The 24,579-nt window shown below is 41.8% G+C and overlaps 2 protein-coding genes across 4 annotated transcripts in view; one reads left to right on the top strand and one right to left on the bottom strand.

The window, feature by feature from the left end:
• The window catches only part of Wee2 (WEE1 homolog 2 (S. pombe)), a 31,570-nt gene that overhangs the window by 6,417 nt on the left and 574 nt on the right, over positions 1-24,579 (bottom strand). Inside the window, exons 1-6 of one of the 3 annotated variants that reach the window (NM_201370.2) lie at positions 17,215-17,536; positions 16,098-16,465; positions 10,580-10,776; positions 7,746-7,797; positions 5,155-5,327; positions 3,381-3,499 (exon numbers count right to left, since the gene is read on the bottom strand). In NM_201370.2, the coding sequence (NP_958758.2) occupies positions 3,381-3,499; positions 5,155-5,327; positions 7,746-7,797; positions 10,580-10,776; positions 16,098-16,421 (865 nt within the window). In that variant the 5' untranslated portion in view covers positions 16,422-16,465; positions 17,215-17,536. Of the gene's footprint in view, positions 1-3,380; positions 3,500-5,154; positions 5,328-7,745; positions 7,798-10,579; positions 10,777-16,097; positions 16,466-17,214; positions 17,537-24,579 lie in introns of those variants that run through there. The other 2 variants (XM_006506326.4, XM_006506327.4) reach the window with 2 other exon arrangements.
• Dennd11 (DENN domain containing 11) overlaps positions 24,264-24,579 on the top strand; it is a 34,761-nt gene continuing 34,445 nt past the window's right edge. The window contains exon 1 of the mRNA NM_001356375.1: positions 24,264-24,541. Within this exon, the coding sequence (NP_001343304.1) occupies positions 24,274-24,541 (268 nt within the window). The 5' untranslated portion in view covers positions 24,264-24,273. The remainder of the gene's footprint in view (positions 24,542-24,579) is intronic.

Below are 24,579 nucleotides of genomic sequence, written 5' to 3'. Positions count from 1 at the left end.
TTGAGTCTCAACTCCTATCAGCAGGTATATAACTTAAAGCTGTACCTGTCTATAACAGAAAGATCTAAAATGATAAAGTCTGAAGGACGTCTGTACTTAAAAATTTTTTTAAAAAAAGTATCCTGGCAAACCTTAAAGGCCAGTTTGTCATGCTAAAATGTGCACATTCAGTAAGAAAATTCCACTCCCTTGTAAGGAAAGCAAACATTTTCAATTTTGTTTTTAAAAATAGAAAGGAAGTGCCTGTGGAACTGAATCTATAGGTGATCTATAGGTGAAGCTACTACAAATCAACAAAGAGGAGAGGGCAGCATCCCAGGAAAACTCTCCAGGCTGCACCCAGCCGGGCTATTCCTAAGAGGCAAGAACTACATCTAACGCACACTTCTCTTCTGAAAGACCTGCAGTATAGGCCGTAGGTTTCAGAGTCGGATGTTTACCCTGGCAACAGGGAAATGAGTAAGCAAGGACCTCTGACAAGTCCTGTGGGAATTGTGAGTGCTTGGGAGAAAACTCCCAGAAAACAAGAGTCTTGTGACCTCGGTTTCTTCTTGGAAGGTGCGTTCACGCTCCTCCCAGGTGTAGAGGACAGGAGTGAGTTTACTTCAGCTGTCGTTATTCACTTGCCTCTGCAGAAGACCATGCTTTTGCCCTTGTTATTGTAATTAAGAGCGAGCACGTCATGCCCTTGACAAAAAGAGCATCTCTAAAAGGTACTTGTTCTCTCAAAACAAAAAGCAAATAACTTCTAATAATAAAATGTAAAAAAAAAAAAAAAAAAACAACTCAATGGGATATTTCATCCAGACATACATATCCTTGCAATCTCACTTTATAGTACTGTCAGTGATACGGATTTATTTTTCTACTGCCAGTGCTTCTTTGTTGTTGGGTTTTTTAATGGAGAAATACAGCCATTCGTGTGATTCCATGGTGCATGCTGACCCTGATGTGTCTGATGTGTCACATTATTTAGAAAAGTAGAATCAGTGGTTGGCTTTATGGAATTTCAATGGCAGAAGATACCAGGGATACAAATATTGTCATTCAGAGAGAAAAATAGTCTAACCCAGAGTCAGTTGAACTCCTGGGGGCTGTTGAATCTATTAGAGACCTTTTAGTTGTCTAGACTGATCCAGAAGTGCCTTTCAAGGCATTTTGACAAAGATCAGGAAAAAGAGGACATCTGATTGGCTCAGGCTTAAGAGGGACAACGGGGAAATTATATGGCAGTGGGTCTCTAGTAATAGTCACCTAACATACATTTGTAAGATTCTAAATCACACTACTACCTCACAACTGTACAGGCCCCAGTCTGACTGCTTTGGTGGGCTAGGAGATGAGTATGGGAAGCCCTGGGATGAAAAGATGGAAATAAGAAGGAAGGAAGCTTCGGGGGTGAAGCTTCGGAGGGAAAAAGAATGAAGACTTGGACAGGCTCCACATGGAAGAATTAAATTTCAAGATCAGCTACACATCAATGAGTGAGCACTCTGTAAGGGCAATGGGCCAGTATGATGAAGCAAGAATTCCCTGCAACCTGTAACCTACCACATCTAGTCTGAACAACACTGACTGGACTTTAAAGTCCTGGATAGTATCCCTACCTTTTATCTTGCTGATATTATTTCCTACCATGGGAATTGCTACCTAGTGGCTTTCCTACTTTGTTAGGTCAGACCACTATCAGTACTTTACCTTTAGCCTGCCTGATGTTCCAACAATTGGATGCCTTCGCTCTGATTTCCTGAACTATAGTAATTCTTCTGCAAATCTAATTCAAGTCTTGGCTTCTTTATGAAATTTGGGGCTACTCTATTTTTACTAGCATATGCTTATATTTGGCAAATGTTATTGTTAGATGCCAAATCATTTCTGTAATAAATACTACCATCCATTTATGTACTAATTTTGAATGATATTCCAGTAATTAATTATATAGCTGGTGAACATCAGAGTTGGGCTATAAAACCAGGTCTTCCAAGTTTTAATAACTAGGCCCCTTTGAGTACCCCGTCATATTTCTCTGACTGCTTCCTTATCTGTGGTTGTACCAGATAGCTTTGCACCAGATTTCTGTTATGTAGTTCTTCTAACAGAAAGAGTAGAGCAAGGCACTTTGAAGGACTTATCCATCTATTTCTCTAGCTAGAGTTTAGTAGACTATCAGCCATAGAGAGGTATTCAAATGCCCAAATGAAGTAAAGGATGATTATAATAAGAACAATTTCCTTGTCTTTCTGGTTTTGAAATTCTTAGAGCTTTTCATTTGGCTCTGCATCATATTAACATTTTACTTTGTGAGTTAATTTTTTCTATTTCATACTTTGTGCTAGTAGCAAGACTAAATCATGGAAATCAAACCAATTTTCCTCCTAGAAAAAGGAGTTGGAAAGAAAAGATGATTAAGAAAGGTCTCAATCATACGTACAAAGAAAGGCTCCACCTCCCAGAGGACTATTAGAACAAAAGGAGAGGGTGGTGTGAGTTTAGAGGGAAGATAAAAAGAACTAGAGGTTAAGGCCAAAGGGAAATGTTAGCTACAAGGAAACAGTAAAAGAGGTGCCACAGTGCTGTCTTGTAAGGTTGCATGCCATTCCCTGACCTTTCATGACATGAGTCACCTGCCTACTTGTTCATCCACTCACTCCCTAACGGAGAAGCTCTGTCATTGGTCACTATATGCCAAAGCCAGGCTGAACCACTCTATGAGGGCCTGTGGGTATGCACCAAAAGTACTGGAAGGTACACTACACTATTAGAGACAGTAAGGATGGCTCTGGGGAGGAGGATTTTCAAATATTCTCCAATCAGAATATGTATTGTTACCCCTAAAATTAGTGCAGATATTACTCAATTTATTAGAAACAAAACAAATAAACAAAAAAACCTACCGAGTTTGGTCACAGCACCCACCTCATACCTGTGGTGAGGACAATTAGGCTCAAAGATCTGAAGCAGCAAGAGACATGAAGGACCCCTTTATTCAGAAGTCCATAGTAAAACACGCAGAATTGGCAGTCTTTACCAAACCAACTATAACTAGAAACCTTTATTCCAACATTCCCCAAATGGTATGGTTTATAACTTTCCAAGTACCTGACACCCTGACACATGGTAACAGAATTATTTAAACTAGTATGATAAGTTTTATTCTTTCAGTATTAGATAAGCTATGAAAGGATTAATAACATTTTTATATCAGCTACACTAGCTTTGTATAACACACACTCAACTACTCTTCAACTCCATTCCTAATCTCTGCTTCCAGGCACAAACATGTTCAGTATGACTGATATGTAAAAGCTTAAACTGTCAGGAGGCACATTTATATCTGAAGATTTAAAAAGTTCATCCTTTATATGAGTCCACATACTTACCATTACAGTATTCATTTTGAATGACCACATGATCATCTTCTATCCATGATGAGTAGTAGCGTACCACATGGGGATGATGGCCAAGCACTGCATGAGCATAAACTTCATGCAAATCCAATCTCCCAGGGGACAGAAAAGCATTTGGAAAAATTAATTGAAATACTATACATTAAAATGTTTTCTTAAAAGGGAAACATGAGAGGCATTACAAATAAAATATTTTTCTAGGGCCTGTTGCATGCTTAGTATTTTATCTATTCAGTCTTTATAGATTCTTGCAAGATACATTGAAAAATATGGTGAGAGTGACTGGTCCAAGGTGAAACTGGTAATAGTAGCTCTAAGAACAGAACCTTGGTCAACCTGAGACCAAAGTCCATGTTTTATACATTGAACATGGCATATATAGTGGTGCCTCGTGTGCTTACTGTCTCAATAGTACATATGCTTTAGGTCTTATTCTACTGTATAACAATGAAAAGGCCTTAATAGGCATAACAAGAAATCCATCACACACTTGATTGTGGATATTTGTATGGGCCTATATTCTCTCTAAAGGCTATATAGTCATTAGAGTATTATTAAACTCAATCAGATGAGGTCATGGGGAAAGTTTTGGGAAGGAGATGCATTGTGCCAAAGAAAAGCAAACTCTGTTCTTGATTGATATCAATATAAAAACAAAAAAGACTGTAATTTCTGGCTTTTACATGGTCAGTATAAATGAAAGGAGTTCATGAAAGCATTGATTCAATGAGAAAATGCTGGTTTTCCTAATGATCAAGGGGGAACTGGACAGTTAGTTCTAGATGTTAGATATAAACATTACTAATAGCTTTTCCTTTGCGTACAGCATCAAACTTTACTAATGAATTAATTACTAGTACATGTTCTGGTTAGTTTTATTGTCAACTTGATTCAAACTGGAGCCACGTAGGAAGAAGAAATGTCAAGTGAGGGATTGTGGAAATCGGATGGGCCTATAGCCATGTCTACAAGAGATTGTCTTGCTTAATATTTGGTGTGAGAGTGCCCAGCCCAGTGTAGGAGGTTCCAATTTTAGACAAGCATAAGAAGCAGGCTCAGCATGAGCTAGGAAGCAGGCCAGTAAGCAGTGTCCCTCTATAGTTTTTGTCTCTGTTCCTATTTGAGTTCCTGCCCTGACTTCCTTTCCACAATGGACTGGGACCAGGAAGCAAAACATTAAATAAACCCTTTTCTCCTCAAGTAGCTTTTTATCACTGTTGCAGAGAGTAAGCTAAAAGGGCACAAAACAGAGTTAAACGACTGAGAGGATTTCCCGCCGACAATATTCCAGATGAACTTAAATAGGTACCAGGAGACCATTGCATAATTCAATTCATTAGAATAGCAGTAAGACCAGTAGACAGAAAAGCCAAGAAATTCAAACAACAGCAGCATGCTGGTTGGTAGTACATGCTTTTAATGCCAGTGGAGATAAACAGATCTCTGAGGTCAAGGCCAACCTGCTTTACTAGCGGGTTCTAGGCTAGCAAAAGTTATATGGTGAGACCCTATAAGTACAAACAACATGATCTGAAATCATCATGTTCTCTCTTAGGAAATGCGATTGGTGTTCTGGACAACTTGGTAAAGCTATGAATATAAAATGACACCCAATGGTAAGGATACATTTAAAAACAAGCAAATGGTGTGTAGTCATTGATATTGGTGTTCTTTTAGAAACTACTTGGAGAACCAATAAGTTACCAAATCCAAGCCTGTTCATCCAATACTTTTCAAAGGTACTCACTCATTTGATAATCCTGAAAAGGACTTTGCAGAGCGCTTTATTGCATAAATGCATCCATCCAGCCTCTTAATGCACTTGTAGACTGTCCCAAATTCTCCAACCCCGATTTTTTCTATCTCGAAGAATTCTTTTTCATAGCGGGAAGCCATATTAGTTTCTTGTAGAATACTTCTCTAAAATATTTAAAGAAAAGAGAGAGAATAACTCTTCCTATATTCTGTGAGCAATAAAATAGAGTTATATTGCATTTCCTAAATTGCTTTTTAAAATGAAAGGAAAGGCAATGGGTTCGTAGCAGGAAGAGTTTGCCAATGGCTGGCCACACCTATGTCCTTTGTAGCCTTACAAGTCAGTGCTGCCCCTGACCACTTTTTTTTTTTTTTTTTTTTTTTTAAATGTTCTTTCCTCCATCTGGTCAGACTGCTCTGATGGGGGAGACCCATCAGCTTCTGAAACCCAGAGCTACTGTCCTCAGCTAGAGGACTAACAGGAAACAGGTGAAGCATGTTCCAAGGCCTGAGTGCTGTGTTTGCACCTCGTGTTGAGTATATTTTCTTATTTCAATTTGTTTTCACAGCCGTCTTAGTCTGGGAAACAAAATTGTTGAATGAATTAATCCGTCACCTGAGCTCAGAAATAACTCCCCCTAGTGGCCAGCTGGTAGTATCGGCTAGTAAATCATCTCAGGGAAATCACTGAACACAGCGGTTTCTGTTTATAACATGAAATTCATAGCAATGACTTCTCAAGTACATTAATATGTCACAATATACAGCGTTTTATAACATATCATTGTATTTGTGTTTATGCATGTTGACATATATTATGTATGTTGATATATGTTATATATATCAATATATCACAGTTATCTTAGTATAATGTCAACACTTGGGAATTTTACAGTCTATTATTATGATCAAAATATCTATAACTATACATAAATTTAAGATGATTTCTCTCTCCAGTGTCATCTTTTTTAATGTCCCAATTACCAAGAATGATTTTCATCTAACTTTAGCAAATTAAAAAAAAAAAAAGAAAGAAAGAAAGAAAGAAGGAAAAAAACACAGCTATTCCTAGATGATTTTTACATGCAATTCCAATCAGTCCTTATCAGCAAGACCTGTAATTTTCTTTGCCCTTAAGCAATCCTAATCTCTGATTCTTCCATATTGGGATTTGCCTCCACTACCAACTCTCTTTCCAACTATTCTAGTAATAACACTTTTGCAAAATGATTCCACAGAATTAAAACCCTAGTTGTTTACTGTGAGAGAGTTAAACAGACGCAAAGCCCTCTTAGCAACTGAGTGCTCTGGCCACCCTCTTTTTAGCTCAAACATGCCAGCCCACTTCCAGCCACTCACCCACCCAACCCACCCTCTCAACCAGACCCCATCCCCCAGTTTTTAGAGAATTATACACTAGTTCTTTTCTTTGCCTAGTATTATCTGTACACATACATCTGATTATTTTGCTTTCTTTTTAAATTTTTTATTAGATATTTTCTTTATATACATTTCTAATTTCAAATGCTATCCCGAAAGTTCCCTGTACCCTCCCCCCGCCCTGCTCCCCTACCCACCCACACCCACTTCTTGGCCCTGGCATTCCCCTGTACTGGAGCATATAAAGTTTGCAATACCAAGGGACCTCTCTTCCCAGTGATGGCCAACTAGGCCATCTTCTGCTACATATGCAGCTAGAGACACGAGCTCTGGGGGTACTGGTTAGTTCATATTGTTGTCCCACCTATAGGGTTGCAGACCCTTTCAGCTCCTTGGGTGCTTTCTCTAGCTTCCCCATTGGGGGCCCTGTGTTCCATCTTATAGATGACTGTGAGCATCCACTTCTGTATTTGCTAGGCACTGGCATAGCCTCATACGAGACAGCTATACCAGGGTCCCTTCATCAAAATCTTGCTGGCATATGCAATAGTGTCTGGGTTTGGTGGCTGATTATGGGATGGATCCCCAGGTGGGGTAATCTCTGGATAGTCCATCCTTTTGTCTTAGCTACAAACGTCGTCTCTGTAACTCCTTTCATGGGCATTTTGTTCTCTATTCTAAGGAGGGACGAAGTATCCACCCATTGGTCTTCCCTCTTCTTGATTTTCTTGTGTTTTACAAATTGTATCTTGGGTGTTCTATGTTTCTGGGCTAATATCCACTTATCAATGAGTGCATATCTAATGACTTCTTTTGTTATTGGGTTACCTCACTTAGGATGATATTCTCCAGATCCATCCATTTCTCCAAGAATTTCATAAATTCATTGTTTAATACCTGAGTAGTACTCCATTGTGTAAATTTACCACATTTTCTGTATACATTCCTCTGTTGAGGGACATCTGGGTTCTTTCCAGCTTCTGGCTATTCTATTTTGCTTTCTATAAGGATTGTTTACCACCCTTGTTGATCTTAAATCTATGCATCCATTCAACACACCACACGTAAGGACATGCAGATTCACATATGGAAAGGGGTAGGAAGCAGAGAGATAGAGAGCAAGAGAGACAGGCAGAGAGAGGCAGGCAGAATGAATAGAATGAGATGTCTGTTGTAACTGTTGGACCAAGAGACCACGCTCACCTTAGCAGGCAGCCACTGTACTGATTTGCTTTCCTCTTCTCCAGTTTCCTCACTAAAAAAGAAAAAAGGTAGAGCAAGGGTGATTGGAAATTAATTGACACTGAGGCTGGTGTGATACGTTTTGCTGATGTGAGCAAATAATTCCTTCCCTCTCCACTTTACATTAGGGAACAGAAATGATGCAAGATAAGAATAGGGCATCAGGAGACACCATGAACTGCACCAGGTATGTGGGTATCTCGTGAGGGGAAAAGGCTCCAGAAGACAATATGTAAGCTAAGACCCAAGAAGGAATGGGAACTGAATGAGGAAAGAAATGGAGATTTCAGGCAAGTAGATGACCCATACTAAGACAGTGGTTCTCAGCCTTCCTAACGCTGTGACCCTTTAACACAGTTCCTCATGCTGTGGTGACCCTCAACCATAAAATCATTTTCTTTTTTTTTTTAAACTGATTTGTTTTATTTATATGTATGAATATTTTGCCTGAATATGTTTGTGTTTCACATGATTTCCTGGTACTCGTTAGGCCAGAAGAGGATGTTGGATACCCTGACACTGAAGTTTCTGATGGTTTTGTGAGCTACCATGCAGGACCTGGGAATGGAACCCCAGGTCTTCTGCAAAAGCAACAAGTGCTCTTAATCTCAGAGCCATTTCTCCAGCTCTCATAAAAATTATTTTAATTGCTACTCCATAACTTTAATTTTGATACTATTATGAATCATAATGTAAATATCTGATATGAAAGATATGTATTATGTGATCCCTATGAAAGGGTCATATGACCCACAAGTTGAGAACCCCTGTGCTAAGAACTGGAAACAAAGCTGGGCGTAGTGGCGCACGCCTTTGATCCCAGCACTTGGGAGGCAGAGGCAGGTGGATTTCTGAGTTCGAGGCCAGCCTGGTTTACAAAGTGAGTTCCAGAACAGCCAGGACTATACAGAGAAATCCTGTCTCAAAAAAACAAAACAAAACAAGAAAAACAAGGGAGAAAACAGTAGAGAAGGTAGGTGCTGTTATCCTCCAAAAGGAACCAGCCAAAGCTGAGATGTTAAACCATACTGTGTTCCTCAATTCACAAAAAACTCGGATTTGAAACCAAGTCTGACCTCAAGCCATATTTTTGATTTATAGCCACAATATGCTCTCCTGTTAACACTGGCCTCCCTAGAACCCAACTTTGAATTTAGTACACAGACAGAAATTGAGTATAGCAGAAATAAATTTGCCTAAGAGGTTTCCAATTATTTTGTAATAAGAAATGATTGACAAACATTCTCCTTTGTGTGAGTCCTTTTCTGGGTCTTTAGACAAGATTTCAGTGGACACACCAGACAGTTTTCTTTTAGAGGAGCGCAGGGGAGAAACTCATGACTGTGAGCATCCACTTCTGTATGTGCCAGGCACTGGCATTACCCTGATACTTCTTAAAGTGACAACACAGTGAAGATGGGAGGTTATCCTGTCCTGAGCACTAAATGGTGCCACTGCAGTATCTCTTCATTAATCCAAATTATCTATCTCTTCCTGCTGTCTCCACTGAGTTGAGTGGGTAGTAATATTGCAAAGGTTTATAACGATGCCTAACACCAATAGGATTCTTAGTAGCCAAAGTAGACTGGATAGGCTCGTGTTTAGGTACTGAATGCTTATATGGAGCAAAACCTCGCCTGGCCATAAAGCTTTATAGTACATAGCCACACATTCCAAAGAAACAGCACAGTACATTAGATGCTCTGCAAAGCTCAGACAGTGAGCTGTGCATTTATTTTGCTGAGTATGTATGAACACAAATGGCTTCCCTATTTTAGAACTGTTTCCATTGTGTAAAACGAAATGTCAAAGAAAACTGGTAAAGAAATAATCCATAAATTGGGACAGAGGAGTTAGATGACTCAGTAGGCCAAGGCACTTGCCAACTAGCCTGTGGACCTCGGTTCAAGCCCTGGGATCCACATGGTAGACGAATAGGAACGGTTCCCCTAAGTTGTCCCCTAACATACAGTCATGTGCCAGGGACTGCGCATTTACACAACACACACACAGGAACACAGTAAAGAGGGATACGGAGGGAGAGATGTAACAAAGGTAGTTAATGCCACCAAGTAACACAAGCAACCCTTATTTAGGTGACTTTTACCATTCTGTGGCAATTTGGGGGAAAAGGGTGCTTTGACTTTTCTTTTTTCTTTTTTTTTTCTTTTTTTTTTAATTAGGTATTTTCCTCATTTACATTTCCCATACTCACCCCCACCCCCCATTCCTCTACACACCCACTCCTCCTTTTTGGCCCTGGCATCTTTTTTCTTTTTTTTTTTTTTTTTTAAGTGCCTTTGAAAGCAAGCAGCACTATCTTTGCCCCCTCTTCGTTCCATTTTCTATCACCTACACAAAAGTTCAAACAACCACCCTGTAGCTCCCATCATCACCGGGTATCACAGGCCAAATTCAAAGCAGCAATATACTGTTTAAAATACGAATGCCGTGACTGGCTCCATAGCTCAGGGGTTAGAGCACTGGTCTTGTAAAATACGAATGCCTTTGCTAGCCTCATTGTAACTAAAAGAAATCCATGGACTTTGGTCTCTAGCACATTCAGCTGTCTACTGAAAGTCAGATCTATTTCTTGTTCTGCCAAACTCTTATCCAAAAGCTCCTTGCAGTGCACATCAGAATAGAAAGGTGCCAGAGTCCTGTGTGCACACTGTTGTAGGGATGAGGGACGTGTACTTCAGCTTCATTCAAGTGGAGTTCTTACTCCTAACCTTACTCTCAACCTAGCACTTGCCCAAAGGAGTTCTCAGAAACTGAGAGAACTGTACACTTACAGATAGTCTCTGGTCTTCCTCTTGCCCTTTGATTGAAGGAGTAATTTTCTGTAGGTCTCCGGAGTGAATGGGTTGATATTGACCAGAGACAAAGAGGTCTTCTCATCCATAAGGGAAGCAGGTGTGAGCCTCATATGTCTAGAGCTTCGGGAGGAGAGCTTCTCTAGCAGAGAAATCTCTGGCTGACCCAGCGAATTCTAGGTGAGGACGACAAACAGCAAGTCAGAATAGGGCTTTAAGAAGTAAAAGGAAGTTTCACATCAACTAGCTAGTTCATATGTGGTCCAACAGATGCCATTGCTAAAAGACTGTGTGGCTCAATGAGAACTAGTTGCACAGTACCTGGTGCTCTTATTTTACGCATACAGAATTCTAGACTCATTCTTGAATCCACACAAGAATCGGTGCTTTTGTTAAGCTCCACCCCTTCTTCCAAACAGTTTTCCCAATTGTGAAACCAATTCTAAGTCCTAGCTTTCAAAAGTGAGGACATTGCATCTAGGTGGACAAAAATGATTCTGTAGATGCCCCCATCCTCCTGTTCTTAGATATTCTCTCTCTGTCTCAATAGTAATCCCAGTGTTTGTTTGTACCTATGTAATGACAGGTGCTTGATTAGATACTGATGGGTACAATGGATACAGTCTGGCTTTTAATGAGCACACCATTTGTTAATCAGTGCATTATGTGTTTGAATTAATAACTTTGTAAGAGCTATATTTCATAGACTTTCTAAACATGAAAAGTAGAGCTCTCAAATTTACTCAAAACACCACATAAAATGAGAAGAACCCCATGAAGTGAAATAAAGATTTAAAAATAATAGTCTACATATATACATTCCTAAATATATAAATACATCATGTCCAGTCCTATAATGTTACTAGTATGTAGTATATGATTTTAGGTTGACCACTTGGTATTCCCTGGGGGTACACCATATCTTTTCAGCATCTTTTAGTTGCCTGTAGTTCTTTGCCTAGGGTAAGGAAAAAATGAGTCAGCAGCCATTAATTTGAGAGAGAGCAGGGGGCAGGAGAGGGAGGTGCAGAGGTGGTGGGGTGGAGAAATGGGAAAGGGAAACAATGTAACCATGTTAAACATTTAATTAAAGAAAAATGATTATAAAAATAAACAAAGAAAGAAATAGGTCATTCTCTATTAAAACAGTGGCCCCAGGAACCAAAGTGTAGAAGTAGAAATGAAAGAGCAGAAGAATTACAAAGATTTTTAACTAAATGCATCCCAACCATCAGCATTTTACAGAGCTATAACTTAATATAAACAATCATGTCTGTGTATCATGAGTGGCAGACATAGTTGCAGATGTTTAAAAGCACAAGGTCTCTCATCCCTTAGACTATATATTCTAGAGTAGTGCAATGGTATTCTAGGGTGGTTCAGCTCAGTAGAGGAGTTCAAGTTTATTAGCCCCAAGGATGTAAATATGCCAGGAAATAGAAGAAAACCACTCCATGTATCCATGCAAATGATAAAGCCCTCCAAAACTGTTTTACACTATGCTGAGTGGATTGTCATTAAACAACCATAGCTCTAAAAATGATATAGTCTAAAATAATCATGTAAGATTTCAGGGCTTTGATGTGGCTATAACCAGCTACCAATATATGATATATATATGAAGACTTGCTAATATATGATATATATATGAAGACTTGCTAATCCAACTGAATCTAGACTTAACCAGAGTTTAACCAAATGCCAAGTTCAAAGACAAAGTATTCTGAAAGATCAGGATCCCTTAGACCTAAGTGTCAGGATCTGGAGAAGCACCCATGCTGTAGTTCTGCAAGCACACAGTAGCACACATATGGTCAAGATGGAACTTTACAGTATGTTCATTGCACTTGGGGTTGCTATTAAGGAATCCTACCATTTTGATGGACTCTGCCTATGACTTTTCACTGTAAAATCAGAAGCCAAACCATCATCTGACTCATTAAGTAACGTGAGTCTTCAAAGACTCTTAGAATTAATGTTTACTAGATGATCGAGATGAGCAGAAATGAACAATGCTGTGGAGCATACAAATTTGCATACGTTTTATAGGTGAAGAAAATATGCTATTAGCATAGTCAAGGACTTTATATAGGGGTCTGGCATTTCTCTTAGAGTTCAGAGTGAATAATCCCAGGACTGTGTTCAAAACCCACAGTGACAAAGTTATTGTTTTCTGGTGAGTTTATCATGGAAAAGGACTGTGGTTTTAAAATAAGCAAAAACTATAGTACATAATGATGTGTCTCCATTACCAGTATGATTTTGGGAAAAAAAACTCAGGGTTACACTCGACCATTAGATCAAGAAATGTTGTTTTCTGATGCCAAGTAAAATGAATCCTTCACATATGACCTGGAGGGTGTAGTTCTGCATATCTGTAGTGCTGCAAAGAATTCTCTTGCCATATTTTAAGAAAAAATAAAAAGAGCCTATGAAATTTTCAGATAAAAACATGGGAAATTTCATATCATGGGAGATGTCAGCCAATGGGATTTGTAATCTCCTCTTGTGATATAGTGGAAGATACTGTTAATATCCATTATGAAAAAAAGCTTTGCTTGGAAGTACAGCAGACTAAAAAGCAGTAGAAAGGAGTGTAGATGAATACCTAGTGAAAACTCTGGATGGATGACTAAGGGAGATGTGGGGGCAGCTCCTTGACTTCTGAAGATAGTGAGAAGGCAGCCTCCTATCAAGATGGAGTTATATTATTTGGAATTTGCTAACTCAGAGGTCAAATAAGTGTTGGAATCTAGAATCTATAATGTTGCAATAGAGTCATAGCTAGCGTTTAATGCAGTTAGCTGTAGCAAACTTACTACTGCCTAAAGATGTTTTTCTAGTATTCAGTGATTCTGCTAAGAATCCCTTATGGAGAAGGAGGTTTGTGCCACGCACTTTTTGCTTGCATCTCTTGGAAAAAGCTAAAAGAAGCCAACTTTCCTTTCCTGTGCATCAGCAGCAATGTCTTCAGCAAAGCTCCACTAGCTGCCACCCTGATCTGTCACCATGATCTGCTCTCATCCTGGTTCATATGTAACATTGTGGAGTAGGGATTTTTCCCTGTTGTATTTCCACCTACCTCTCCATGCTCTCTTCTCTACCTGTTCTTCATCTTGGCATAATTGAAGGTCTCTTCTCATACCAGTACTCAAAACACGTGACCTAATCCCCACCAATGGCTTCACTGGTTTTCTAAATGCCACAGATGGCCAAAAGGGGATCCCTGGCTTCAGTTGTTTTCCCTTTGTCCTACTTAGCCATTCATTTATTCGACTTATTCCCCCAAACTTGTATATCCTCAGTGTCTCTCATCTTAATTCAAGATTCCACCTATTCAATCAAGCAAGAAGGCTCACCATCATCTTAGATCTCTCTTTTCTCTGCAACACCTCCATCAAGTTATTGCTAGTTCCCAAACATCTCTCAACCCGAGGCCTGTTCGCTCCTCTCCTCATTCAGGCCTTTTTCTGCTCCCAACAAAATCCTTGTGAGTACTCCTCCATATCAAAACTTGTTTCTGGTCTAGTCCACTCTGTACATAAAACCCCGACTTTTTAAAAATATCCCTACTCAAAGCCATTGAATGGTTAATTCAACACTTTCAAACTAGAAGGTTCTTTCCTGCCTACCCTGCCTCTCTTTTACAGAGACTTCTGCTCCGCTGAATATAACACAGCTTCCCTTCATGGATGTCTCGACCTTTGAGGCTCTCCTTCCCTTCTTTACTTGGCTAACTCCAGTTCATACTTAAGTATTTTCTCAGCTAGTACTTCCTTTAACAAACCTTCCCCGCTGTTGTGAAATTTAATTCCTAGTTACTGTTCCCCATACCCTGCTATTCTTCCACATCGCATTATCTCAGCATTTATTACTGCTTTGGTTGATTTCTAGTTGGGGGCACTTGCTGAGGAAATTAAATGATGTCTTCTAGCAGAGGGTCTGCTAACACAGAGCATGTTGTGGATGATGTTATGAATGAAATGCATATGCGAGCATATCACATGTCCTGCCTGCATACTTCCACTCAAAGCCCATTCTCCATCATCTATCAACATTACGCCAACTCTCATTGCTGTTCACGTGCTCCCTCGCCTTTCCATCTTTCCTCGTCATCCCACTGAGTCAGTCTGCACAGAGGACTTTCAAGTACCACCCTGCCCATCTCCTGAGAAACTGTAAACTGATTGGAAACGGAGATTGTGACCTGTGTTAATAACCCACAGTGGATTCTTAAGGAGGAGGAGGAGGAGGAGGAAGAGAAAGAAGAGAAAGAAGAGGAGGAAAAGGAGGAGGAAGGAGAAGGGGTTAATCATTTGGTTGGTGTTAGAACACTGAAATACCTTCTGACGGACACCAAAACCTCTTCATCTATAGTTCAGACAAGAAGCCTAGTATTCCCCGTCAGACATACAGTGGCCCTCAGCAGGCACTCCAGAGCCCTGCTGACAGAGACTGTCTGCAGGCAGGATCACACGTATTATAATGATCTTAAGCACCTCAAGCTGAGCTGGCAGAGAGTCGAGCTACTATTCACCCTAGGGAACCATACACCATGGCATCAGAATCTGCTACATGGAGCCATCCCCAAGCCTTGGCCTCAATAAACTGAGCAATGCAGTGCAGCATAAGTAAAGTAATATGTGAACTATAAGCAACCAGTGCTTAATTGCTGACACTTTAAATTCTTTTTTTAAAAGATTTATTTATTTATTTATTTATTTATTTATTATAAGTACACTGTAGCTGTCTTCAGACACACCAGAAGAGGGCATCAGATCTTATTACAGATGGTTGTGAGCCACCATGTGGTTGCTGGGATTTGAACTCAGGACTTCTGGAAGAGCAGTCAGTGCTCTTAACCACTGAGCCATCTCTCCAGTCCCCACTTTAAATTCTTCAAGAAGTGCTGCTTTGTTTAAGTATATAAGAGGTGCCAGTACTGCACTTGGCCAAAAGCAGAGGGGACTCTGTGCTGGGGAGAACAGCAACAGCAGATATGAGTGTGTGCTGATGGTGATCATGAACATTCCTCTATTAGAAAATATTAGTAAACAATTACCCAGAAACACAGCCACCTAGCATAATGGAAAGGAAAGTAGACCGAATAAAAATGATAAGTTATCTGGTCTTTTCCCTAACAGTGGCTGAGGTCAGACTCATGGGAATTGGTTTTCTTATAAGCAAAGTACACAGGATGTCTGGACCTCTGCATTTCTTGAAGTTCCAATATACTTTAAGATCTTTTCAACTAAGATATATGTGCCGCCAATACCAAATAGTTACTGGCTGAGGGAAACAAGCAGGTAGACACTTCATTCTGTTTCATCGTGACTTTAAACTAGCCTTCATTTCCACTAACAAATAGGGAATTGAAGATATATCTAGCCTGTAAGGCAAGTTCATTGCATATATGTAAATGACAAAACCCTCTTCTCCCATCAGCTGACCCTTAGGAGAACAGAGACCTGGTCCCTCCTCTCCAGGGCTTACTCACTTTGGGAGTGGAGAAGTTGGTAGGGACTGGCAGCTTGCTCTTGCTGTGTAATACTGGTGTCTCTGGGCATTTGGGAGGGCCTGAAACTGATTTCCAAAGATCAGGACCTGGACTTTCCTTGTCTCTGCTCAGAGAAGTATGAAGTTCATCTCTGGTAGGAGGCACGGGACCCTCCAACTCCTCACTTTCTTCCCTCCCAGGCTTTTGGCTCTGGGCCCCTCCGATGTCTTGTGCAGTCATCTGCCCTTCACTCTCAGTGTCTTCTTCACAAAAGGAGAAGCTTAATTTCTTGTTCAGTCCCTGGTCAGTCTCTGTGTCGGCCATCTCAGTGCAGACAAGGAGGTCTCGGAGTGGAAAACACTATAAATCTACAGAGGTAAGGAGAAGAAAAAAAAAAAAAACCCAACCTGTTGCACAACGTCTGCTTGCCCTCCCCTCTACCCACCAACAGCTGTGAGACAGGCTGTGGATTTTTTTTTCCCCTTAAGCACCACACTTCTAAGGCCTCAGCATATCCTTATTTCCATTCTGATTAGGGAAATCTCCAGCAACTCTCCAAGCAATTATATCCAGGCCCTCTAAGAACTCTCCTGATGTCCCACAGAGTCTCCCAGTGGCCAATCGCTGGTGACACACTAATAAGATGGTTGGCTTCCTTTCATTTACGAAAAGTGTCCATTAGCCAATTGGGAAGCAAGTTCATTATCAGCAGGAAATGATTTTCTACCCTTTCACATCTGCGGTACTTAGGCACAATCTGTCCTCCGTCATGGCACACCTACCTCTCAGCTAGCAGCAGCAAGCTTACTGAGTCTCAGATTTACAACGGCTTCCCCTTCCTCTTCCATTCTCCCTCTCCCCACTGGTCCCTTCACAGCTGTTCCCACTTCTTCCCATCTCTAGCAGGAACTCATGGAGAGAGCAACCTACATGAAAACCGAGGAGTGAGAAATCCTACCCTCGGCTAAAGGCTTCCTCCTGAGGCAGCGCTTTGGCGGGTGGCCCACTAATGACCTTTCCTTTGTCTTCCTCAGCCCCACCCCCTCACACTGTCCCAGGTACTTGAACAGGCAGTGGGTGGGATAGCCCTCTCCGAATGTGAAGACTCAGTGCCCACCTTTATCAGAGGCTCAGCGTTCCACGGGTGGCCATAAAAAACCATCCAAGGGAAAGGAAGGCACAGGTTACCAACAGAGAAGTCACCATCAGCTGAAATTCTGAGCCCAGGAGCAGGTTCTTGGTTACAAGCCAGTGAACCAGGTGATCTGATCCTTTCCCCACCGCCTCCGAGTAGGTCAGTTCTCCCTTCCTCGCGTCACATCACTTGCCACTTCTTCTCTGGGCCAGCCGGTTGTTGGCCTTGCTCCCAACAGAATAGAGCCTGACATAAAACACCAAGTGTATCCTGGACCTGGAGGCGGGCTTAGCTAGCGCTGATTGGGTGGGTGCTTCCCAGGTAAATCAGATGATCATTGCTTACCACTGTGCGCCGCCTTTCCTCTCTCCCTGTTAGACTTCTTAATTACAAATATAATAAGTGACTTATGGCTAAATTGTTTGCCTGGGGAGGGAACTGGGTCGAGATCTTGTGTTGCCAATGGCAATTCTATTAGACTCTAACTCTACACTCTTCACCACTTGTCAGTTCCATGTTATTCTGGGGTTGAAATCCATGAGAACTGAACAGCCGCTGATTCCCCGTGACCCAAGGAGCGCCCTAGAGTTTCGCGTCTTGCCTCTGCCTGGGGCCTCACCACTTCCAGGGTCAGTTATACTTTGCTCTCCATTCTTTGCCTTCTCGTGCTCTGGAGCAGTCCAGCTCTGCTTCATCGCATCCATTCCACACATCCCTTAATAATCAGGGTAATTTGTTAATGGGGTCTATCAGTAGGAGCAAAAGGGGGCCTTTCCCTTAACACCTGACACACAGTAGATGTTCTGTCCACTGTTTTTGGATAGATTTGGGAGAATAGTATATCTCGGTTCTGTTTAAAAATAGTCAAATATTTCACTTTGAAAAACAAAACAAAATAATGACAAAATAAAAACAAAAACAAAACTGTGTTGCTGCCCAGAAAAATAACCAAAGATCACAAAAGTAAGATGTGTAGCAAGGATTCTGTCCTTGCCTTGCATTCATATCCCTAAGTCTCTTGCTTGGGGGTGGGGGTGGGGGTGGGGGTGGGGGTGGGGGTGGGGGTGGGGGTGGGGGTTGTCTCTTGTAAACATACTCCCAAGTGATAAGGAGAATCCACTCTGGTTCAGGGCCTCAGGAACACTGATGGGAGAAGCAGAAGCAGGAAGATCTGCCAGGCGGGACAAAATGATTTTGTAAGGCGTGATACCTGTTTTCACCACCGGAGGTAGCCTCCTCTTTTGTAAAGGTATAGAGTTACAACCTGGAAGGTGAGAGAAGTTGAGACCATATCACTCCAGGGAAGGTCATATAGACTGGAGGTCCCTCAGTCAAGAGAGAGAATTGTAAAAAATACCTCAACACAAATTCTACCACTTTATTTAAAATTGAATTAAGCCTGTCACTAAGAAAACACAAATTGTTATTTAGAATAGCCTATATTTAATGAGACTATTCCACTGGAAACCACTGGAAAGTCTGACTTCTCAGTAATATTTTTTTTTTACATTTTTCTTTTTAAGATTTATTTTATTTTGTTCGCATGAGTGCTTTGCCTTCATGTATGCATATGTAACATGTTCACATGTGTGGTGCCCATGAAGGTCAAAAGAGGGCATCAGATCTCATGGAACTGCAATTACAGATGCTTGTAAGCCACCATATGGGAACTGGGAGACAAACCTGGGTCCTCTGCCAAGAGCAACACACGCTCTAATCACTGAACCGCCTGTCTCTCTACCCCTATTTAAATTTTTTTTAATGAAATGATCAAATAAGACAGGCTAGTCTGACTGCATTATAACCTAGCCCCAAGCATTATAACAGCTTTATAATCTAGTTACCATTGTTATCTTCAAGTTTCTTTTTTTTTCTTTTTGTTTTTGTTATTTTGAGGGGGAGGGATGCTTGGGTATGTAAAAGCAAATTAATGATTTCATGCCATTTCACCCCTGAATACTTCAGTGCCAAAAATGAACATTTCTAGGTTAACCCATCATTTTGAAATCTCCTGAAATGTAACGAGTGTTTAACGGACAGGGATCTATTGCTTTTCCCCTTGGCTAGGATGAGAAGGTGTTCGTTAAAATAACTGTTGAGGTAGAAAGAATGATGTTTTCCAAGCCACGGACAGTAGAGACAGCATTCCTGGAGCAGGAACACACTTCCAAACTGGCGCACAATTATTTTGACAATGATTTAGGCATCCATCATCTGCTGCCCATTTCTCCACAGAGCAGATATTTTAAAATCATTCCTTGGAGTCACTCCCCTGGTCATTTCCCTTAGCTGTGAGCATTTTCAGTTTCCCTAAAATTACAGCAGGTAATGGCTCGCCCAGGTCACTGACACCTCAGCTAGCAGTTGGAGGCGAGAGCTCCGGGCTCCTCCCTCACTCTATCTATGAATGTACACATCTTTGCATATACCCAGACACATAAACACCTCCCGCAGGGGACCCACCAGAAACTGAGAACTCAAAGGCTTTAGGAAGCAGTTTTGTCTAAAGAGAGAGTGGGAGTGGGAGCTAGACGTCACTGTTTCCTACATGCCTGTTGCTTTGCTCGCTCATGTGTATGCGCGTATTCTTGTGTGTGTAGGTACATGTGCTGGGTGGGGGGTGCCTGTAGACGAGAGAGGACACCTTGATTGTATCTGTCAGGCATCATCTGACTTCCTTTTCCTCTCTTTGTTTGTTTGTTTGTTTTGTTTTGGAGACATGGTCTCTTGCTGGTCTCCACAGCAGTGGCAGAATCCGCTTCTCTCACTCTCTCTCTGCCTGTCCAACGCAGCAGGGATTGCGGCAGTGTGCCACCATGCCTGGCTTCTTAAATGCACATTCTAGGAATCAAGTGCAGGTCCTCAGGCTTAAAAGCTATCTCCCAGACTGATTAATCTTTTGCCATTAATATCTACTTATTAAAGTGTCTAAAATAATGTTCAAGTAATGTTTAAAATAAACTACCTATAATCAAATATACAAATGAATGCATGTATCTTAAACTCTGATCCATAAAGTGCTGGGATGACTTCTCTCCAGTCCCAGCCTCTATAAAACATGGAGTTCCCTCGGCTCAGTCCCCTGCACTTTGATCTGAATTCGCTTCCCTAGAGCGCCATTGCTGAAGACGCTACCTACAGCCACCAGCCTTGGGATTTACAAGTATACCACAGTCCTCCTTCTCGGTCTTCAGCTTGTCATTGATCTTATTGCAGCTCGCTCCGCCTACGGAAGAGGCTCCTGTCTCACAGGAAGAGGCTCCTGTCTCACATGTCGCAAGTCTCCCCCTCACATCCTCCTCCTGCGTTGTTGTCACATCTCAGTAAAGACATGAATGGGAACGACTCACTTTCTCTGAAATCGAATATCCATCCCTAAAGACCAGGCTCATAACAGGTATCTGTATCCAGCAGCTAATGGGCTCTCTCTAAAGAGTAAGATCATGATATTCTTATATTCAGACCTTCCCAAGTCTCCCATTAGTGTGGATGTCGTGGAAAAATAGACAACAGCTAAAATGCCTAATCAGCAAACGTAGTAATTTAACATTGTGCTCTAAGTGGATTACAACTCAGAGAAAGTAAAGGAATAATTCTATAAGCACACACAAATATAAGCTGGTCAGTGAGAAAATGGTAAGCATCACATCATAGCAAGACTGGGTAAGATGAAGACAGTTAATGGACAGGCATGGTCTAAAGAGGAAAGACAAATTTCTAGCACATATTTTGAAAAAAAAATGAAATTCAACCATAAACCATAAACATACATCAAGAGCCTAATAAAAAAGAAGAATGCACTTGAACCCAGTTGGCCACGTCCGGCAGTTATCACAAGTCAGCAACCAGAATGGCTGACTGCCCTCCCTTACCCCATGTTTTATTTATTGTCTGCTTTTCCTGCTGGGTTGTGAGTTTGAGAGAAGAGACGCATCTGTCTTTTTTATATCTCTCCCATTATGTGCTCAGGGCTGAAGGTTACAGAGCTTTACAGTAAGAGTGAAATTCGGGCAAAACTTACGACACAACAGAAGGGGAAGAGCTTTACTTTCCAGCAATGGCAGATGGTGATATAAATGATCCGACTCTCACATAACACTAGCCACAAAAATAATTCATGTAGTTTTCCGTGATAGGATACCAAAATGTTCATGATCTGATGTAAGGGAGAAAAGAAAACAAATCTAACATTGAGCATACTCTAAACAAACAAACAAACACAGAAAGAAACTATCTAATAAATATCTGTTTAAGACAAGCCATTGAATTCCCTTGCTGGTATAGCCCCATATAAAACAGTAAAGCAGCCTCCTACAGAGAGAGCTAGATAAGGAAATTTCTTGTTTTGAATTTGTCACTAGAGGGGCTGGGGGTGAGAAAAAACTCCCAGCTAAGACTTTGGATCGCAGGCTGCTGATTCAGATAGTTTTTCCTTTGAAGTCACAGCACCAGCAGCTTCCAGGGAACTTCAAGCATGGCTTTTACTCAGCGTAGTCCCTGGTTGGGTTGGTGGTTCCTTCCCACTTCTGACAATGCCACCAGGAATCTCTTCTGTGACAACCAGACCTCAGTGACAACTGTCAGACACCACAACATGTTTATACACAGTTGCGTTCTGTGCTCTAGAACTGATGAGCTAAGACAATTTAAGACTTTACATCTATGTGATGACATGGTAGACTAAAAATATTCTGTATTTTATGTGATGGAGATATATTTAGTATTTGGGAGACCAAAAGATTTTATTTAAAATGTAGACATGGTGTTCTAAGTGAACACATTTCAAAATACTCTGCCAGCTGAGTATCTTTGAAAATAAGTGACCTTTCTCCCATCTCATCTCAAACACTTGTTCCCAAGCAGAAGTGTTCTAACAGCCAGACTCAATGTCTCTATCATCATGTGACAATTCAGTAGATACAAAGGTTAATCTGGGGGTCAGGTATAAAGGCCTCTTTCAGATTGTGAATGTGTGTGTGCTAAAAGAGTGTTATCGCCCTCACAAACAGTTTTGAGCACCTACCATGGGCACAATACTAGATAAAGCCTGGCAGAGGGCCTGCAGCATCGGAGTGTAAGTTTCTGCTTCCACTTCCTGAGCTGACAGATACCTGTTGAGCAATATTATGCAAAGCACCAGGAATATATTATTAGGCTCCATGGTTGGTGAACTAGAATATGCTGAAGACAGAACATGGCTGTCAGTTTGAAAACTGCTTTTATGTACAGAGAGGTGGTTGGTATGGACATTACAAGTTGATTTATCGGTATATATGTAGGACATTAAATTAGGGGGTGGTGGGAGAGGTAGACATTGCCAAACAACAACAACAACAACAACAACAACAACAACCCAGGAAAGTATTTTTCTCAAGTAAGAAAGAAAAATACCAGCCGGACGGTGATGGTGCCCACACCTTTAATCCCAGCATTTGGGAGGCAAAGGCAGGAGGATCTCTGAGTTCCAGGCTAGCCTGGTCTATAGAGAGAGTCCCAGGACAGCCAGGACTACATAGAGAAAGTGCCTCAAACAAAACAAAACAAAAACAAGAAGAAAAACACCAAAAACAAACAACACAACTATTAAAAAAGAGAAAGGAAGGAAGGAAGGAAGGAAGAAAGAAAAAGAAAAGAAAGAACCGACCAACCCATTTGCCCTAAAACCGGTGACTTTGGAAAGTGGTTAAGGATTATCTATCAACCGAGTTTTGTATCTAAAAATAGAATCTTGTACTTCTCAACTTCAGCTTTGGCTGTGCCTCAGTTTCTGAAGTAGTGGGCTTTGTTGTCTGGCCTTCAGAGTTTGTGCAAAACTCAAGCAGATGTGCCCTTGAATTTAAACTGGATTGTGCCCTAGCCCTGGCTTGGACTGTACATTCCCCAGACTCCCATTTCAGTAATTACTCCATTAATTGAGTGAGGTAGTCACTTAACATGTCTTTAGGGGATGGGGGTTAGGGTGAACTAACTAATGATGATGACAGCAATCACTACTTTTTGGTAAAACGTTTTACTGTTAAGGCGTGAGTCACATATTTGGAACTAGCAGCAGCTGTGGGTAGGCAGTCATTGATGATCCTCTTGGGAACAGGATCAAAGCAGGGAGACCTGGGCTTCACAAAGTCCCTGGAGTTAACAGGTAACACAAAAATTTTACCAAGTCCTTGTCAGAAACATGAGGTGAATTCTATCTAAAAATAATTGTCTCTTGCTATCTTATTTTTTTCATAATTTTAATGGATATTTCTTATGCATACCTCTAAGTTAGTCACCAGATTTACCCCCTTCCAAGAACTGAGAAATTCAAATTTTTATTTGTAAATATTCAGAGGGAATTCATTGGCAATCCTTACTTACCAAAGCCACAGACAGGCTTAAGGGCTGCTTTCCTACTCACTTTTTCCTGCTTATTTTAATGTAGAATGCCCCCCACCCCCACCCCAGCCCTCCAGCTTAATATCTCCAAACTGCATATATGCAAGGAAATAAATTAATGATCACTATCTCGACCAGCCTGTTATATAAATAAAGTTAAATGCCCAATGGCAACCTTACAGTCCTTTTGATCTTGATTTGTGTGTGTATTTGAAACACTTGGGATGTCCTCTGCTTCACTTCCTGACTTGGAGGCAGTTTTCACCAAGCTCTCGGGATTATATAATATATGTGCTCCGCTCCATAATGGTGACGTTCAAAAATTCACAGTGGAATCCTAGTTGGGAAGGCTCTTCAACCCACGCGCAGGTGACAGACTAAGGGATGCGCGTCCTGCACCCTACACTATGGATCAAGAGCACCCACATACAGAGATGCAGAGCTGAAGCCCGGACCAGGCCACGGGGCGCTGAACCCGTGCGGGCCACCTTCCAGAGCTCCGGGACCAAGCAAGTGCGCTGGTGTCCGAGCAGGGGCAGGTGTGGCCAAGCCCAGCGGGCACCCAGAGAGCCTCCGCACCGCAGAAAGCGGCAGGGCGGGCAGGCCCGGAGGGGAGTGCCCGCAGCCTGCCCCGCCCCTCGCGCCCCGGCTCCGCCTCGCCTCGCCATGGTGGAGCAGGGAGACGCGGCGCCGCTGCTGCGCTGGGCCGAGGGCCCCGCGGTCTCTGTGCCGCAGGACCCCGCGCTGCAAGCTGGAGGATGGGTCCGGGGCGGCAGTGGGGAGGGCCGAGTGGCCGCGGAGGCGCCCCGAAGGCGGGAACCCGACGAGCCAGCTCCCCCCGAAGTGCTGCTGCAGCCGGGGCGCCTAGAGCTAGGCGACGTAGAGGAGGACCAGGTGGTGGCCGTGTTCGTGGTCACCTTCGATCCTCGCTCCGGTGAGAGCCACTTAGGGATGGAAGGATTGGGGGGGGGC

The sequence above is a fragment of the Mus musculus genome, chromosome 6 (genome assembly GCF_000001635.26).
Source record: "Mus musculus strain C57BL/6J chromosome 6, GRCm38.p6 C57BL/6J".
In the NCBI taxonomy this organism is placed as follows: Eukaryota; Metazoa; Chordata; class Mammalia; order Rodentia; family Muridae; genus Mus; species Mus musculus.
Note: the sequence above shows the minus strand (reverse complement) of the source record. Positions and strands in the feature narration are given on the sequence as shown.